At 39.1% G+C, this 17,524-nt stretch overlaps 1 protein-coding gene across 5 annotated transcripts in view; it reads right to left on the bottom strand.

Moving 5' to 3' along the window:
* The window catches only part of LOC138760684 (AT-rich interactive domain-containing protein 1B-like), a 521,279-nt gene that overhangs the window by 478,615 nt on the left and 25,140 nt on the right, over positions 1-17,524 (bottom strand). For all 5 annotated transcript variants that reach the window (XM_069931618.1, XM_069931621.1, XM_069931620.1 and 2 more), the window contains exon 2: positions 4,928-5,125. In XM_069931618.1, the coding sequence (XP_069787719.1) occupies positions 4,928-5,125 (198 nt within the window). The remainder of the gene's footprint in view (positions 1-4,927; positions 5,126-17,524) is intronic.

The following is a 17,524-nucleotide window of genomic DNA, read 5'->3' as shown; positions in this document are numbered from 1 at the left end:
GTCAGGTTCTATCTGCCCTCTCCATATTCCCCACAATAACTGACCATCTTTCCTGTTTCCTCTGAGCCATGAAGTAGGATAAATGTACCAAAACGTCAACTAATACCTTTTGCTTCCATGGATGCTACTTGACCCACCGCACTTTTATTTTCTTGAAGGATGTGGACTAGTGCAGGCAAATAGGATAAGCGCAGCTCTTGAAAAAGGTTAGCATGAATGTGGTGGGCCAAAGGGCTACTGGGTTTCAAAAAATAAATGTTGATATTAGAATCCTTGACACATATTTAATTTTCATCTTCTGGTTATACACTGCAGCATTTCCCCTCACCATTAACTAAGTATCAGCAGACCATGCCATCTTAAGTCCTGAATCCGCATTCTCAGGGCAATATTAAAATTGAGTTTGATACCTAACAGCAGAAAAACCAATATTTGTCTCCAACCATTGTCTCCAAGACAATGCTTCATAATTATACTACTAATTAAAGCAGTTCTTGCTCACCATAATTGCTCATCTTTGGGTCTAAGTTATTCTTCATACAAGTTGCAGGAAATTCTGATCGTCCCTTGAACGCTAGACCCTCCTCATTTTCCCCTCCATTTCTAAACAATCCAAAGAGATCCAATTGGACAGGACATGTTGTATAATTGATAAAATAAAATTAAGCTTGGAAGGACTTCAGTGTTACCATAAATTCCTCTTTTCCAATTTATGCAGTTTTTTTAAAAAAAAGAGAACTTAAAGGAAGTCCAAAAGGACTCTCTTCCTAGCCAGCATGGGCAAGCAGAAGTGCTTTCCCATATTCAGATTATGATGTCTTCGTGGAAACTCTCATTTGTTGAAGTTTATAGTTTGCTTTAAAAATAAAATTTGATATTTCCACGGGCAAATTAAACTGCACGTGGACCAAGAGAAAAGTTACAAATAAATTTTAATTCTTTTAACTTCAAGCAATCTCCTTAACCGTCATCTTCCCAAACCTATTACTACTCCATTATATGCAGACTTAAACTTGTGAGCCTTTTCTGCATTGTAACATACTGTCAACAGAGATCATTACTCCTCAACATGGAAGGTTTACCATTCACGCGAAGAATAAACCACTTGACTGGCAATAGCAGCAAGGACATGGCCCAGTGAAGTGAAACAGAAGGTGGCAGTTGCAATACAATAAAACAGAAATTTGGATTCGAAGTGTTGAATTTATGTTTAGACCACCATACTATTCAAGTTTCAAACCAACATTAGAAGAGAACTGAAAAGGACTAAGGAAACTGAGATTGAAGGTGCATGGGACTGGGGAGTTGTTTTTTTTTTTAAAAGCTGCATTCTCCATTCCAATCTCTCCATAAATTATTTGTACTATAAAGGAGGAAATAAGAATGCACTCAAGGATTTTCCAGTCTGAAGAAATTACAACACTAACTTTCAAATAGTATTAATGGAATTACATAGCCTTACCTTGCCATGACACTTACAAATTATGTTAATAAGTTTCCTCAGTGTCACATCACCAGAAACCTGCCTTCTATCCTGACCACATAATTTATGTGTTTCTAATGGGTTCACCAGTTTCCTCCCACATCACAAAAATTTGATGTCTCCTGTAAATTACCACTTAACATAATTAAGTTGATGATTCACTGGTACATTGTTGTTTCAGCTGACATCCTTATCAGGGCATCTAATAAAAAGCAGGTATTTTTCATTTACCTGAAACATCCGCAAGAAAAATCACTAATATTCACATAAGTATTTTAACTTCAATTAGTTAAGAGTTACTGTTTCTTTGGCTTGGCTTCGCGGACGAAGATTTATGGAGGGGGTAAAAAGTCCACGTCAGCTGCAGGCTCGTTTGTGGCTGACAAGTCCGATGCGGGACAGGCAGACACGGTTGCAGCGGTTGCAGGGGAAAATTGGTTGGTTGGGGTTGGATAAAAAATGTCATTCACGTTCACTCAACTTCAGGTTCAAACATACAGACACTCAAACTCAAGTCAAAATCTGAAAACAAATACCGAGTAGTTACAGCATTCAGTAAGATTCAGAAAAATATACATTTTTATCCAATTTCTTCTGGACAATTTAAAAAATTTGTGATATGTAATAATTCTGTCAGTTTGATCACCGATCCTCAAAATAAATTCACAACATGTTATTATTTCACAAACATAGACAATAATATGCAAACAGAATATAGGTTGCACCTCTAATCTGGCAACATTGGGACCTGGCTATTGCCAGATCACAGAAAGAGAAATTGACCTCTAAGGAAACCCCCTTATGTAAACATATCAAAGGTAGAACAAAGCTTAAAACAGGAAATAATACTGTGGGGAGGCATGGTTAGCACAACGCCTTTACAGCGCCAGCGATCAGGACCAGGATTCGAGTCCCGCACTATAAGGAGTTTGTACTAACATCGACAGATTCAAACATGCTGGACTGTGTGAGCTGCCTGACCACAGAGCTCCAGATAAGAGAGATACAACCTGTATAGTGGAAAGAACACAAGGACCAGCTCCATTTAAATTGTCCCTTTAAAAATAATCTACAGACCATAAGCTCTGTCTTATTTAGATGGATATCAATTCTTTTAATTTATCGGTATAAGAGAAGAAAGAGTCAGGTTTGGACTGGATTTCCTTTTCTTACCATCAGAGAGACAACTTAAGAAATCAAAATTACTCCGGACATCAACATGTCAAAGAAATAAAATCACTGTTGACCAGAATTAACTCACTAACATCTTAATATAATTACAATGCAGATTAAAAATAAAACAATATAAGCCAAATTAACCAGCATTAATAAAGATCATAATGTCTCACCCCTAAACATTTAGTGCGTATGAGTACAGGGATATGAATTTGACAATGGAATAAAGGATGACGTAATTAACACTTCTTCCAAATGGAGTACCAAAACTCTATTATTCCAGAATAAATCTGAGATCACAGTACTGTTAAACCACTGTACTTATTTTCTTTAATCTTAGCTACTGCAAAATACATCCTAACATGTCAAAATCTCATTTTTTAAAAAACATTTAGTGTTTGAGATGTATTAATAAGATTTGTTCTTTAAAATGTATCAGTCAAGCTGTCAGTTAGATGAAAAAGATGTTCATGACCCATGTTACAATCTTACCTCAGACAAAAATTTAATTTTAACAAAACAGTTTATTACTTTCTGATATTAAGATTGTGGAAAAACTTTGAAATCAGCTTAAACCTTATGATAATGGAATGAACATAATTTTAAAAATATAATTTTCTATAACTAAGTATCAAAATTTGACACAATTCTTAAATGTCACCCTTAAAAACATATCCAATCACCTTTGCAATAACAGATTTGACATGGATCAGCAATGAAAACATTGAGATTTAGTGGCAATATGCAAACCATCAAATGACAAAAAAAATTTACTTCCCCTTTATTTTTAAAATAATTATCAACTACTCACTAACATAATAATCAGAGAATGAGAGAGTGAATAATATGACAATACAAAATTTCCACAATTATGCTAATCAACTGACTGAAAACAACAATACACCTAGAGACCACATGCAAACCTGAATGGTCACACACAAAACAGTGCTTCCATTGTAAAAAGGTGATGTGACAAACTCCACTGTGTCCAAGTTTAACACTACCTTCATATTTTCTACTTTCAAAACAAATCACCACACAGCATCAGAAATTGTGTTTCCTTTCCTCTTCAACTAACTTAAGAGATTGGCAAACTGCACAATAGCTATCACGGTTCAAATTGTTATCAGATCATTCAACACGATCAAAATACATGTCTACTCCTAATGTATTTTAAAGTCATTTAGATTTGCATCCAGGTTAAATAATATCCAATGTAGAGTTGGGCTGTTGAATAATTACTTCACAATTTGTATTTTGTTACAGGTTGATAGCCCAAAGATTTTTCAAAAATTTTACCTCATTGAACCAAGATTACAAGAAAAGCAATATTTCTTGATTTTAACTTCAAGTTCATTCAAAAGGCATAGTTTCTTAGCAATTATTACAGGCACCTCCACAATTTGGGATGGGTGGGTGGGGGGGCTGGTGAAAAAGGAAAAAGCTTTGCTTTCCTCAAAACCATAATCACAATTTTCAGTAATGCCAAATTCTGCAAATTCATCAAGAGTTGAATCATTGTTAACTTTTGTAAACAAAGTTCAGGAAAGCACATTTTATTGTACATCTCAAATTTTTGGGTACTGATTTTAGAATTCTACAAGAGTGGATTTCCATTTTCCAAACATGCCCAAGGCAGGGGTGCCTTGTGCTTGTCCATGGGCATTATTAAATAGCATGCTTTGCCTCAATTTAATTTTTGATTCCTTTCCAATTTATGAACAGTACTTAAAACTGTTGAGTACACCCTTCAACAGCTGATTGAATCTGCCAAGAATGTAGCTTTAGAAGACGAGGAGCTTTCTTTGAGCTCTACTGTCACTGCATCTCAGCTCCCTGCACTCCAGCCAAGCTCAGAATATGCCAAGTTCAAGTCTCAATACAGAGATGAGCACTTGAGGGGTTTAACTTACTGCAGGAGTACAAGACTCCTCTACTGAAGTGTTTTGAGAACCAACCCATCTTCTGGTGTGGTGAAAGGGAAAAAAGGTGCTGTTTATGGGAGCTTGCTGGACACTAACTGGCTACCATAATTCATACGAAGTCACTTAGGATGTAAGAGCATATTTTGAAGGCAGCAGCTTTTCCTGGCACAAATTTCCATCATGACCCTAAATATCCTTATCCGACATTTATTCAGCTAATTTTGTAACCCACAGCAGCTAATAAAGAAAATTAATTTCAAATTCTCCAAAATCAATACACAAGATTGGTAGGATTTCTGATAGACATAAAAAGTTTAAAACCTCAACTTTTAGTGACATTTACCTGTTGCTGTGGATATTGCATTCCTCCCATATTACTTTGATTTCTGCTCTGCATGGTAACTGGATAGCGCTGTGGTGTAGGGGGTCCATATGGTTGACTGGGGTAAGGTCCGCTCTGCTGCTGCTGCTGTGAATAAGGATTGTTATTCATTCCATATAGCTGGGGTCTCTTCATGCCCATCTGTTCAACTGGATTCCCCTAAATGAAGAAAAGTGATAAATATTAAGCATCTCCAACAGAAAGATGATTTTTAAAAATTCAGGCAACCTCTCAGAACCCCTTCATTAACAAAAATCTTCTATTACACACTTAAAAAGATATTTCAATGCCTTCATGTATACATGTTGGAGTACTTTATCTCACTTTCACATGCAGCGAATTCCTCTAACAAATGGCATTTTTACTTCACATCCAATTCGCGCAATAGGAAACTTGAACTTTTAAACATCACAAAGCACAGAACATTTTTACTATAGTTTTACAAAGAGAAACAGACTAGTAAACAAGCCAAAATATGGACAATGAGTAAGAAATCTATTTGGATTAGGGGCTGCTCATTTTCAAAGCAATCTCACTCCTCTCAGGAGCCTTCTCCCAGGACCCTTTTCAAGCATTTATATTCATGATCCACAGCTTAATCAGGACCCTGTGGAACCTTCAAAGGCTCTGCATTTGCCACAATAATTTTATGCTCAAGGAGCCTCCTTGTGATGGGACCATTCAAATGAAAAAGTTACGATCCCAAGCAAAATTGTCAAAATATTAACCAATGGGCACTAGAACCACCCAAATTAGCAAGCATAGGGGAACAGAAGAGAAGTCTCTCTGATAGTTAATGCCAAAATAGGCCAAATAAAACAATGTGGAGCCAAATAAAATAATGGCCAAGCGTTGAGCACCATTGTGTTAAATGATACACAAGGGTAGAACATCAATTCATCAATAACTCTTGGTTCATCATGGTGTTAATTGAAATAGATGCCTGTAACACAGCACAAATATAGCAGGCAAAGACCATCTCAAGCAAGGGAATCCAACTATTCACCATTGAGCACTCAACTGGACCAACTTAATACTTAACTGTGGCTATGATAGCAAGTCAGAAGCTGCCTATTCTGGGGCAAATGCTAAATGTATACAGATAAATATCATCTGCTGCTGGGAAATGATCAATGGAGTGAAGGACACTGGTATGCCCAAAACTTGCAGATGTTCAGAACCAAGTGCTCTCCTGTACCAACTATCGCAAACCGATTCATTCTAGTGCAGCCATTCTTGATCTTTCTTTGACTTTGGCCCCATTAGGACTCCGCTCAAAGTTTATAGGCCCATGAAGCAGTTAAGTTTGGTTGTTTCTTCCGCATTTCTCTCGGACTGAATACGTTAAAAAAAACATGAAAAATATTTTATGATTTTCAATCCATGGGCACCCTTAAATGAGCTGTTGCACTCTTGGGGGGAGGGGGGGGGTGGTTGGAGAATGGCCACATTATTATGGCCGCTCTAGTATATTCCTTAGGTTTTAATGACTTAAAGCAAAATGAAGTCGCTGTAATGGTTTAGCAATTTAGGCAACATTTTCATATCTTCCCACAGCTGAAGTGTGCTGGAACCCCATGAACTACTTGCCATAAAATTGTAATAAAATGATAACACACCAAGTTGAAAGGAAAAGTTTTGAAAGAAAATTCTAGAAAATTCTAAAGTACAAATTTATTGTCAGAGTACATTCATGACATCAAACACAACTCAGCTTTTTTCTGCAGGCCAGGCAGAATTTTAACTTATCAATAAAAAAAACTGTGCTCAAGCTAAGTATACAAAAGAAAGAAATGTAAACAAACTGACTGCAAATACAGAGAGAAAAAGATCAATATTCAGTAATAAATAATAATACAAAGTAAGAGTTCTTAGGGATGGCATGTTTAGTGCAACACTGTAACAGTACCAGCAATCAGGACCAGGATTCGAATCCTGCGCTGTTTGCAAGGGGTTTCTATGTTCTTCCCATGTCTGTGTGGGTTTACCCCAGGGGCTCCAGTTTCCTCCCACCCTTCAAAACATATCAGGGTTATACATTAATTGGGTGAGACAGGCTAATGGGTCGAAAAGGCCCGTTACCGTGCTATGTGTGTCTAAATTTTAAAAATGAGTCTCTGATTGAGTTAGTTGTTCAGGAGGGGAAGCAACTGTTTTTAAACCTGGTGGTACATGTCTCATGGCACTTGTACCTCTTTCCTGATGGGAACAGCAAGAACAGAGCATGCCCTGGGTGATGTAGATCCTAGTCTCTCCAATAGCAATGTTACATGTAGATTTCTTTCTGTAGTGGGGAGAGTTTTGCCTGTGATTTGCTGGGCTGTGTCCATTACCTTTTGCAGGGCTTTTTTGCTCAGTGGTACTGGTGACCCCATACCAGTCAGCATATTTTCCACGACACATCTGTAGAAGTTTGCCAAGGTTTTTGATGTCACACCAAACCTCCACAAACTCCTGCTAAAGTAGAGGTGCTGACGTGCTTTCTTTTTTTTTTTAAAACTTTATTTAAAATTTTATGACATGAATAAAATAAAAATTACATTTAATGAAATAATAAAAAATATAATAAAAATTAGAATACTACATCATTAAACTACACAAATTAACCCCCCCAATAATTATAACACAACATTAATTGTCTAATTTAAAATTAGTCCAACCCTCCCCCCCAAAATAAAGAGTGAAGAATTAATTAACAATATTGAAAATAAAATAGAAAAAAACCCACTTACAAAAAAAAGGATAAAACTTAACAACAAAAAAATTACTAACAAAAAAATATCAATACTAAAATAATACCCTTAAACATATATTTAAATCAAACATAATACATGTATTTAACAAATGAAATCCATTTTAAAACTAAGTTCAAATATTAAAATCATATATCAACCACATATCTGTTATACAAAACTGACGTGCTTTCTTCACGATGACATTCATGTGCTGGGTCCAGGAAAAGTCCTCCGAGATAGTGACTCCCATGAATTTAAAAGTTGCTCCTTGGATCCCTAATGATCACGGGATCATACTTTAAACTCTGGTTTTCCCTTCCTGAAGTCAACATTAGAGGCAGAAGGGACCTGCAATGATGGAATCTACTGCAAAATCTAAACAAATGGCCTGAGTAAATCGATGGATCAGGCTGCATCCAAACAGAGTAATCAATGGTGTAACTCCAGAAGTTTTTTCCCTCTAGACCTAGATCAGTGTTGGTGCTGTGCACCTGCTCAGCAAAAGGAGGTATAAGGCACTCCGTCCATCCAATAGCCTACAGGTCACCCTTGGGCAAGCTGCAGTACCTGTTTAGCCTCTCAATCAGGGTTACATAAAGCCATGGATTGCAGATGGTGGATGTTTTTTCAAGCAGATTCTACAAATTGGAATTTATGGTTATAAAACTAAAAACACTGGGTAGATTAATCTGATCGCAGCCGCCCAGATCTCTCCACTCCCCACCACCACCCCCACCAAAGCCATCAGGCTCTTGAATTCCCAGAACATATGTGGATAGTGTACCATGGACTTTTACTGTATACATCTTAATATTTTGATGTGTTTAACTTCTATTCTAACATATTTATGTAAATATGCTCTGTGGCCCTGGAGAAACACTATCTCATCTTTACCGTGAAAACATGGTATGAACTAAAAATAAAGGTGACTTGACTTGATGATCAATGGCCAGGGCTACCGTCCAGTGTGGATACTGCAACTGCAATAGGAAGCCACTTCAGTATTTTTCCCTTGTATAATCATGAACTTAACATCGACTACAGTCTCAGCTCAAGGATGGAGCCTTCACTGAAGGAGAAGAGGCCACAACTGCAATTCAGATGGTCAGAGATCATGACAGATGGAGAGACAATCACCTAGACCGAACAGCAAGGCACCTGAATGATAAATGAGAGCAGAGACACTTGGAATAGCTATTAGAGGCAGGATCACATAAATCAAGTGTACGAAAGAGGCCAGAACTGAAGAAATCTAACTATCCCATGGAGATGTTAGAAATTCGAGAAAGGTAAAGGTCTGAAAACCAGAACAAAAAGTTTATCTAGATGAAGGGCTCAAGCTCGAAATGTTGGTTATTTATCGTTATCTTTGCTATTTTAAGTATGCTGTTTGACCTGCTGAGTTTCTCCAGACTTTCGTGTTTTACTTCAAAAGAATTTAAAAACTCATGCTATTGCCCATGCATAAAATCATTCAAGCTGGCAAACAGAATCAATTGGTTTATGCAAGTGGTTTCAGTTAGTCATTACAGATTCCAATATTATGTAGGGTAAAAGCTTGGAAGTAGTAGGGACAAGAAAAAGGGCTTCAGCAGCTAATAAAGGGAAGTGTTGGGGACAGAAATAAAGGTTTATAAAAAGTAGTCTGTGATCACTCTAACCAGAGTGCCAGAGGAGTGGAGGAGGGAAAAGACTGTGAAAATTGCATGCACTATTAGAAGTTGTACATGATCGAAATACTCAGGTGTTCCTATTTCAATCCAAACAATATTGTAGGAAAGGCAGACAGAGCATGGATTGGCATGTGGAATTATGAAATTGTGGCCATTAGTGAAACTTGGTTGCAGGAGGGATAGGACTGGTAGTTCATGTTCCAGGCTTCCACTGCTTTAGACATGATAGTACAAGGAGGATGAAAGGAGAGGAGTGGAAATTTTGTAAGAGGAAATATCACATTATGCTCCAGCAGGACAGACCAAAGGGCCCATTTACTGAGGCTATATGGGTGGAGCTGAAGAACAGGAAAGGTTTGACCACACTCCTGGGGTTGTATTGTAGACCACTGAACGAGATTGGAGGAGCAAATCTGTAGAGAGATAGTAGACAGCTGCAGGAAACACAAGGTTGTGATAGTAGCAGACTTTAATTTTCCACATAGTGACTGGGACTCCCAAACTGTAAAATAGCTGGATGGCTTGGATTTGGTCAAAGGTGTACAAGAATTTTTTTATCTATTTATTTTATTTTTTTTTAAATCAATATATAGAGGTACTAACTCAAAAAAAAAATGAAACCAGGATCTCCTTTTAGGGAAAGAGAAAGGACAGGTGACAAGACTATAGGGGAACATTTTGGGTCCAGTGATCAGAATGCCATTAGTTTCAAGTTAAATATGGAGAAGAATAGGTTTGGGACTTGGCTAGAGATTCTAAACTGGAGAAAGGCCAATTTTGAGGAAATGAGAAAGGATCTAGAATGTGTGGATTGGGACAAGTTGTTTTCTGACAAGGATATGCGAGGTAAGTGGAGGACCTTCAAAGGTGAAATTTTGAGTGTACAGAGTTTGTATGTTTCTGTCAGGATTAAAGGAGAGGTTAGAAGGCATAGGGAACCTTGGTTTTCAAGGGATATTGAAAAAAGAGATGTGTATAGCAGGTATAGGCAACGTAGAGCAAATAAGGTACTTAAGTATAAAAAAATGCAAGAAAAATCTCGAAAGAAATGAGGCAGACAAGGTGGCTTTGACAGACAATGTGAAGGGAAATCCTAGGGGTTTCTGAGAAAATTGGTCCCCTTGAAGATTAGAGTGATCGGATTTGTATGGATTCAAAACCCCCCTCCCCCCACCCAAAATCAGAATTCATTCAGGAAATAGGCACAGAGACGTGGGAAGTAAGGAAAATAAGCAGTAAAGTCATGGAACCTATGAATAAATCCCCAGGAACTGACAAGATATTCCCTTGGACTTTGAGAGAAGCCAGGATAAAAATTGCAGGGGCTCCGGCAGAAATATTTAAAATGTTCTTAGCCACAAGTGTGATGCTTGAGGATTGGATGGTAGCTCACATTGTTCTGTTGTTTAAAAAATGCTCCAAAAGTAACCCTGGAAATTATAGGCCAGTGAGCCTGCGATCAGTAGTAGATAAATTATTGTAAGGTGTTCTAAGAGATCAGATATACAATTATTTGGATAGCCAGGGACCGATAAGGGATAGTCAACTTGCTTTTGTGGGTGGCAGGTCGTGTTTAACTAATTTAGTTTTGAGGTTACCAAGAAAGTTGACAAAGGAAAAGCTGTGGATGTTGCCTACATGGACTTTAGTAAGGCCTTTGACAAGGGAGGCTAGTCAGGAAGGTTCAGATGCTAGGTATCATGGTAAAGTAGTGAGCTGGTTTTGACGACAGTTGGATGGGAGAAGCCAGAGAGTAGTGGTGGATCATTGCTTCTCAGACTGGAAGCTTGGTGGTGTGGTGTGCCTTAGGGATCGATGCTGGAACCATTGTTGTTTGTCATCGATATCAATGATCTGGATGAAAATGAGGTAAATTGGATCAGCAAGTTTGCAGATGACATTAAGATTTGAGACTTTGTGGACAGCAAAGAAGGTTTTCGAACCTTACAGAGGGATCTGGACCAGCTAGAAAAATGGGCTGCAAAAATGGCGGATTAAATGTAATGTGATGTGTTCTAATTTGGAAGGATAAACCAAGAAAGGGCATAGAGTAAATGGTAGGGCACTGAGAAATTTGGGAATACAGATACATAATTCCTTGAAAGTGGTGAAAGAGGTAGATGGGGTTGCAAAGAAAGCTTTCTTCCATACTTTTCTCCTACCAATTGCATAAAAAAACAAAAGAAAATTGTCATTTCAGTCCTTGGCCCTCTAAAATGTGTTCCCTCCTTCCCTCCCCCGCCCCCCGCCCATTGAAAATGCTGGGATAGAGTATTAGATACAGCATAGGGTGTTCCATCCTCTTGATGTCTCGGGTTTCTGGTCCAAAATTCAGTGAAGATCAACTATATCATTGATATCACCAAAAGTCTGATTTATCAGGGAACAGATGGAAAAGAGGAGGATGGCATCAGTAGCTGGGAAACAACTCGAGTCAATAATGAAAGATAATGCTTCCCAATATTTAGATAGAGAACATTTCTGTTCACAAATGTTGACTATTGAGGAAAGAAAGGAAGACTTGCAAAAAGAAAATAATTTATGTACCTTCATTCACATTTTAATTATTTCACAAGCAAAATGATTTAAAATAACATTTCAAGAGTGAGTGCATTTCACCCAAATTTTAGCCAGTTGTAATAGCCTAATTTTAAATATTTGGGCAATAGATGGACCAATGGTGAATGCAAGTGAAATGGCATTGTTCTCAACTCAAATTTATCGTCATCTGATTGTAAACAGGTCCTCGGTGCAAAAACACGCAGACATACATCCAGACAAACAATACACATGCAGGACAAGTCTTTTTATCAAAACATACAAATAAATAAGTATTGTTTCATGAATACAAGAGCCTCTAATATTTAGTGGGTGCAGTTCCTTTTGTTGTTCAGCATTCTCAATGTCCATGGAAAGAGCTGTTCCTCAGCCTGAAGGCACTGGTGCTGATGCCCTTATAATTTTTCCCCAATGGGAGCAGCTGAACGACGTTGTGTGCAGGACGGAAGAGGTCATCAATGAATTTGCATGCCTTCTTCAGACAAAAATTCCGGTTGATCATGCTGATGGTGTGGTGAGTGGGGGGGGGGGGGTGGGGGTGGAGAGGTAGATCCTCTCTGCCACTCTTATGATCCTGTGCATTGACCAATTATTTTTCTTCAGCAAATGTACACTATGATGCAGCTGGCCAGAATGGTCTCAATAGACCTATATAAGGTTGGCATAATGTTGGCCAGTAGCCTTGCTCACTTCAGTATTGGCTGTTGCACCTCCATGACAACCAAGGAGATGTTTTCCCTGGTGCAAGGGTACGAGATATCACAAATCGGGTCCAAAATATTCTGAGAGGAGATGGAGAGCAGCCTGATGTCTTGGTACATGTGGGTACAAACGACATTGACAAGAAAAGGGAGGAGGTCATGAAAAGGGATTACAGTGAGCTGGGACGAAAGCTGAAAGACAGGAACGCTAGGGTGGTGATCTCGGGATTACTACCTGTTCCAAATCCAAGTGAGGAAAAGAATGTAAGGATAAGGAAATTGAATGTGTGGCTGAGGTGCTGGTGTACAAGGCAAGGATTTGGCTTCTTGGATCATTGGGATCTCTTTTGGGGAAGGCATGATCTTTACAAGAGGGACGGGTTGCACCTAAATCCAAAAGGTGTCAACATTTTGGCAAGTATGTTTGGTACAGCAGTGGGGCAAGGTTTAAACTAATTTGGCAGGGGTATGGGAACCAGAGTGTTAGGGAAAAGGGTAGGGAAGATAAAGTAATGGCCAGGAAAAGTAATGTTGGGAAGAGAAAGTAAAAAAATCAGATGCAGTGAGTTTTCAGGTCAATGATAGTCTTAAGAAAATTACAAAGAAAAATAGTGGGCAGAAAAATCAAAAGAAAAGGTTACAGAAGTCATTAGATATTAAAAGGACAAAGAGCATAAGGGCACTTTATCTGAATGCCCACAGTATTAGAAATAAAGTTAGTGAACTTGAGGCACAAATCGGTACCCATGCCTATGATTTGGTAGCCATCACGGAAACATGGTCACAAGATGACCCTAAATGGGAATTAAACTTTCAAGGGTATCAGGTGGTGCAAAGAGATAGACAGGATGGTAAGGGAGGAGGAGTTGCACCCTTAATCAAAGATGAGCTCCAGGCAGTAGTGAGGAATGATATAAGATCTAAAGAACATAATGTTGAGTCCATTTGGGTAGAGATAAAGAATAACAAAGGGAAAAAATTATTGGTGGGTGTTATCTATTGCCCACCAAATAACAATAGTTTAGTGGCACAGGAAATAAATAGAGAGATAAGTGAGGCATGTAATAATGATACGGCAGTAGTCATGGGGGACTTTAACTTCCACATAGATTGGGAAAATCAAGTTGGTCGTGGGAGTCTAGAAGAGGACTTCATAGAATGCATCCGCGATAGCTTTCTTGAGCAGCATGTTAAGGAAACCACAAGAAAAAATGCTCTCCTGGATCTAGAGTTGTGCAATGAGATAGGTAGAGTAAATGATGTAATAGTCAGAGATCATCTGGGAAATAGCGATCATAGTATGATTGAATTTCTCATTCAGATCGAAGGGGAAATAGTTAGATCTAAAACTAATATATTATGCTTAAACAGGGGTGACTACCATAGGATGAGGGAGGAATTGGGCAGAGTGCACTGGGAGCACAGGCTAATTGATGAAACAGTTGAGGAACAGTGGAAGATTTTCAAAGAAATATTTTGTAATGCTCAACAAAAATATATTCCAGTCAGGAAAAAGGGCAGCAAGAGAAGGAAAAATCAACCGTGGTTAACAAAGGAAATAAAGAAGAGTATAAAATTGAAGGCGCAGGTGTACAAAGCTGCAAAGAACAGTGGGAAACTGGAAGATTGGGAAAACTTTAAGAGACAACAAGGGGTTACAAAGCGGGTAATAAGAAATGGGAAAAAGGATTATGAAAGTAAATTGGCACAAAATATAAAAACAGAAAGCAACAAATTTTATAAATTATATAAAACGGAAGAGGGTGGCCAGAGTTAACATAGGACCCTTGGAGGATGAGAAAGGAAAACTGGTAGCAAAAAATGAGGAAATGGCCGAGGCATTAAACAAATATTTTGTGTCAGTCTTCACGGTGGAAGACACATCCAGCATGCCCAAGTGCGGAGTTAAGGATGCAAATGTTGGGGAGGGCCTTGATAAAATAGTTGTTACAAAGGAAGTTGTGATGGAGAAACTAATGGGACTAAAGCCAGACAAATCACCTGGTCCTGATGATATGCATCCAAGGGTTCTGAAGGAAATGGCAAAAGTTATAGTTGATGCATTGGTGGTCATATACCAAAATTCCTTGGATTCTGGGCAGGTCCCGGCAGACTGGAAGACAGCAAACGTCACGCCACTTTTTAAGAAGGGATGTAGGCAGAAGACTGGAAATTATCAGCCAATTAGCTTGACGTCTGTAGTTGGAAAATTGCTTGAAGCTGTCATTAAAGATGAAATAGTGAAACCTTTGGAACGTAAGGGTTCAATCAGGCAGACGCAGCATGGTTTTGAAAGGGAAGATTTTGCTTGACAAACTTGTTAGGATTCTTTGAGGATATAATGGGTGCAGTGGATAGAGGGGAACAGTTTGATGTTGTATATTTGGATTTCCAGAAAACGTTTGATAAGGTGCCGCACAAGAGACTTATCAGTAAGTTACAGGAAAGTGGAGTCCAGGGAAGTATATTGGCCTGGATTGAAAATTGGAGGAGGCAGAGAGTCGGGATAAGTGGGAGTTTTTCAGGTTGGCAGAGTTGTAAGTGGGGTGCCGCAGGGGTCAGTGTTAGGCCCACAACTGTTCATCGTTTACATTGATGACTTGGAGGAGGGGACAAAATGTGGTGTAGCCAAGTTTGCAGATGACACCAAATTGAGTGGAAGAGCAAATTGTAATGAGGATGTGGAGAGTCTGCAGAGGGATATAGTTAAGCTGGATGAGTGGGAAAAGGTCTGGCAGATGGAGTTCAATGTTGGTAAGTGTGAGGTTATCCACTTTGGCAAGAAAAATAAAAGAGCTGAATATTATTTAAAGGGTGAAAAACTACAGCATGCTGTAGTGCAGAGGGACTTGGGAGTGCTTGTGCATGAATCGCAAAAAGTTAGGTTGCAGGTGCAGCAGGTCATTAAGAAGGCAAATGGAATGTTGGCCTTCATCGCTAGAGGAATTGAATTTAGGAGTAGCGAGGTAATGTTGCAACTGTATAAGGTACTGGTGAGACCGCACCTGGAGTACTGTGTCCAGTTCTGGTCTCCATATTTGAGGAAGGATATACTGGCTTTGGAGACGGCCAGAGGAGGTTTACTAGGTCTGGCTTTAGTTCAATGATCCCTGGGATGAAGGAGTTGACTTATGATGAAAGATTAAATTGTCTAGGATTGTATTTGCTCGAGTTCAGAAGAATGAGAGGAGATCTTATAGAAACATATAGGATTATGAAGGGTATGGATAGGATAGATGTAGGAAGGTTTTTTGAGCTGGCCGGGGAAACTAAATCGAGAGGACACAGTCTCAAGATTCGGGGGAGTAGATTTAGGACAGAGATGAGGAAAAATAGTTTTTCCCAGAGAGTAGTGAATGTTTGGAATTCTCTAACCAGGGAAGTGGTTGAGGCTGCCTCATTAAACATATTTAAAATTCGGTTAGATAAATTTTTACATGATAGAGGAATTAGGGGATATGGGGAGAAGGCAGGTAGGTGGAGTTAGGTCATAAATTAGATCAGCCATGGTCGTATTGAATGGCGGAGCAGGCTCGATGGGCCATTTTTGGCCTACTCCTGTTCCTACTTCCTATGTTGAGTCTTCACAATAGGCCACTAGTCCAGTGAACTCCAAGGAACTTGGTGCTCTCCATTCTCTCGACTACAGAGTTGTAGATGTATAGTGGAGGGTGGTCTTTCCTGGTCCTCCTGAAATCCACATTCATCTCCTTTGTCTTGGCCATGTTGAGACTCCAGTTGTTATTCTCGCACCATTTCACAAGAATTTCCACTCCTTCTCTGTAGTGGAACTTATCATTGTTGATGATTAAGCCAACTAATGTTGTATCATCTGCAAATTTGATGACACAGTTGAAGCTGGATCTGGTGATGCAGTCGAGGATCAGTAGTGTGACTAGGAGAGGACTGAGCAGTCCGCTCCCATTGAGGTGCTCTTGTCGGTGCTCAGTGTGACGGTGCTCAATGTTCTGCTACTAAGGTAGCAGGCTGAAGTCTTTCCATTAGTGTAGAATCCTGTTACAGAGTGTTGAGTCACAGCGAGAACAGCTTCTCCACCAGCCTCTGGGGAATAATATTAAACAAGGTGTTGAAGTCAATGAACTGCAGTCTGGCTTGTGAGGCATTATTCTCCAAATGGGTCAGGATGGAGTGAAGGGACAAGTCTCTCGCATCATCTGTGGAATGGTTTCTTCTATAGACAAATTGAAATGGGTCCAGCACCTCTGAGAGGTGTGCTTTGATGACCATCAACATCTGAAGACCTCTTTGATGAATGTATTATGCATATTGCATAAAATGAACATTCATTCAACTTCTTAACTTCAGCCTTAAGTCTTAGTTTTAAATTTACATTGCCAGCACTTATTTGCTCAGTTATACATAGATGTTCCTTCACTCGTATCTGTCCCAATTAACCACATAACCATTTGCAGCACAGAAACAGGCCATTTCAGCCCGATTAGTCCGTGCCAAACATCTTCTCCCACCTAGTTCCACTGACCTGCATTTGGCCCATAACCCTCCACACCTCTCCCATCCATATGCCTATCCAACCTTCCCTTGAATATTAACATCTATCTCACTTCTACCACCTCTGCCAGAAGTTCATTCCATACCCCCACCACACTCTGCGTGAAGAAATTTCCCCCTCAAGTTTTCCCTAAACGTTTCACCTTTTACTTTATGGATATGCCCTCTTAAATGAATCTCCCCACTCTCAATGGAAAAACCCTTTCCACATTGACTATCTGTCCCTCTTATAATTTTGAATACCTCTATCAAATCACCTCTCAACCTTCTGCGCTCCAGGGAATAAAAGTCCCACCCTGCTCAACCATTCCTTGTAACTCAAACCTGAAACCCCAGCAACAGTCTTGTAAACCTCCTCTG

This window comes from Narcine bancroftii, chromosome 4, assembly GCF_036971445.1.
Source record: "Narcine bancroftii isolate sNarBan1 chromosome 4, sNarBan1.hap1, whole genome shotgun sequence".
NCBI lineage: Eukaryota > Metazoa > Chordata > Chondrichthyes > Torpediniformes > Narcinidae > Narcine > Narcine bancroftii.
Note: the sequence above shows the minus strand (reverse complement) of the source record. Positions and strands in the feature narration are given on the sequence as shown.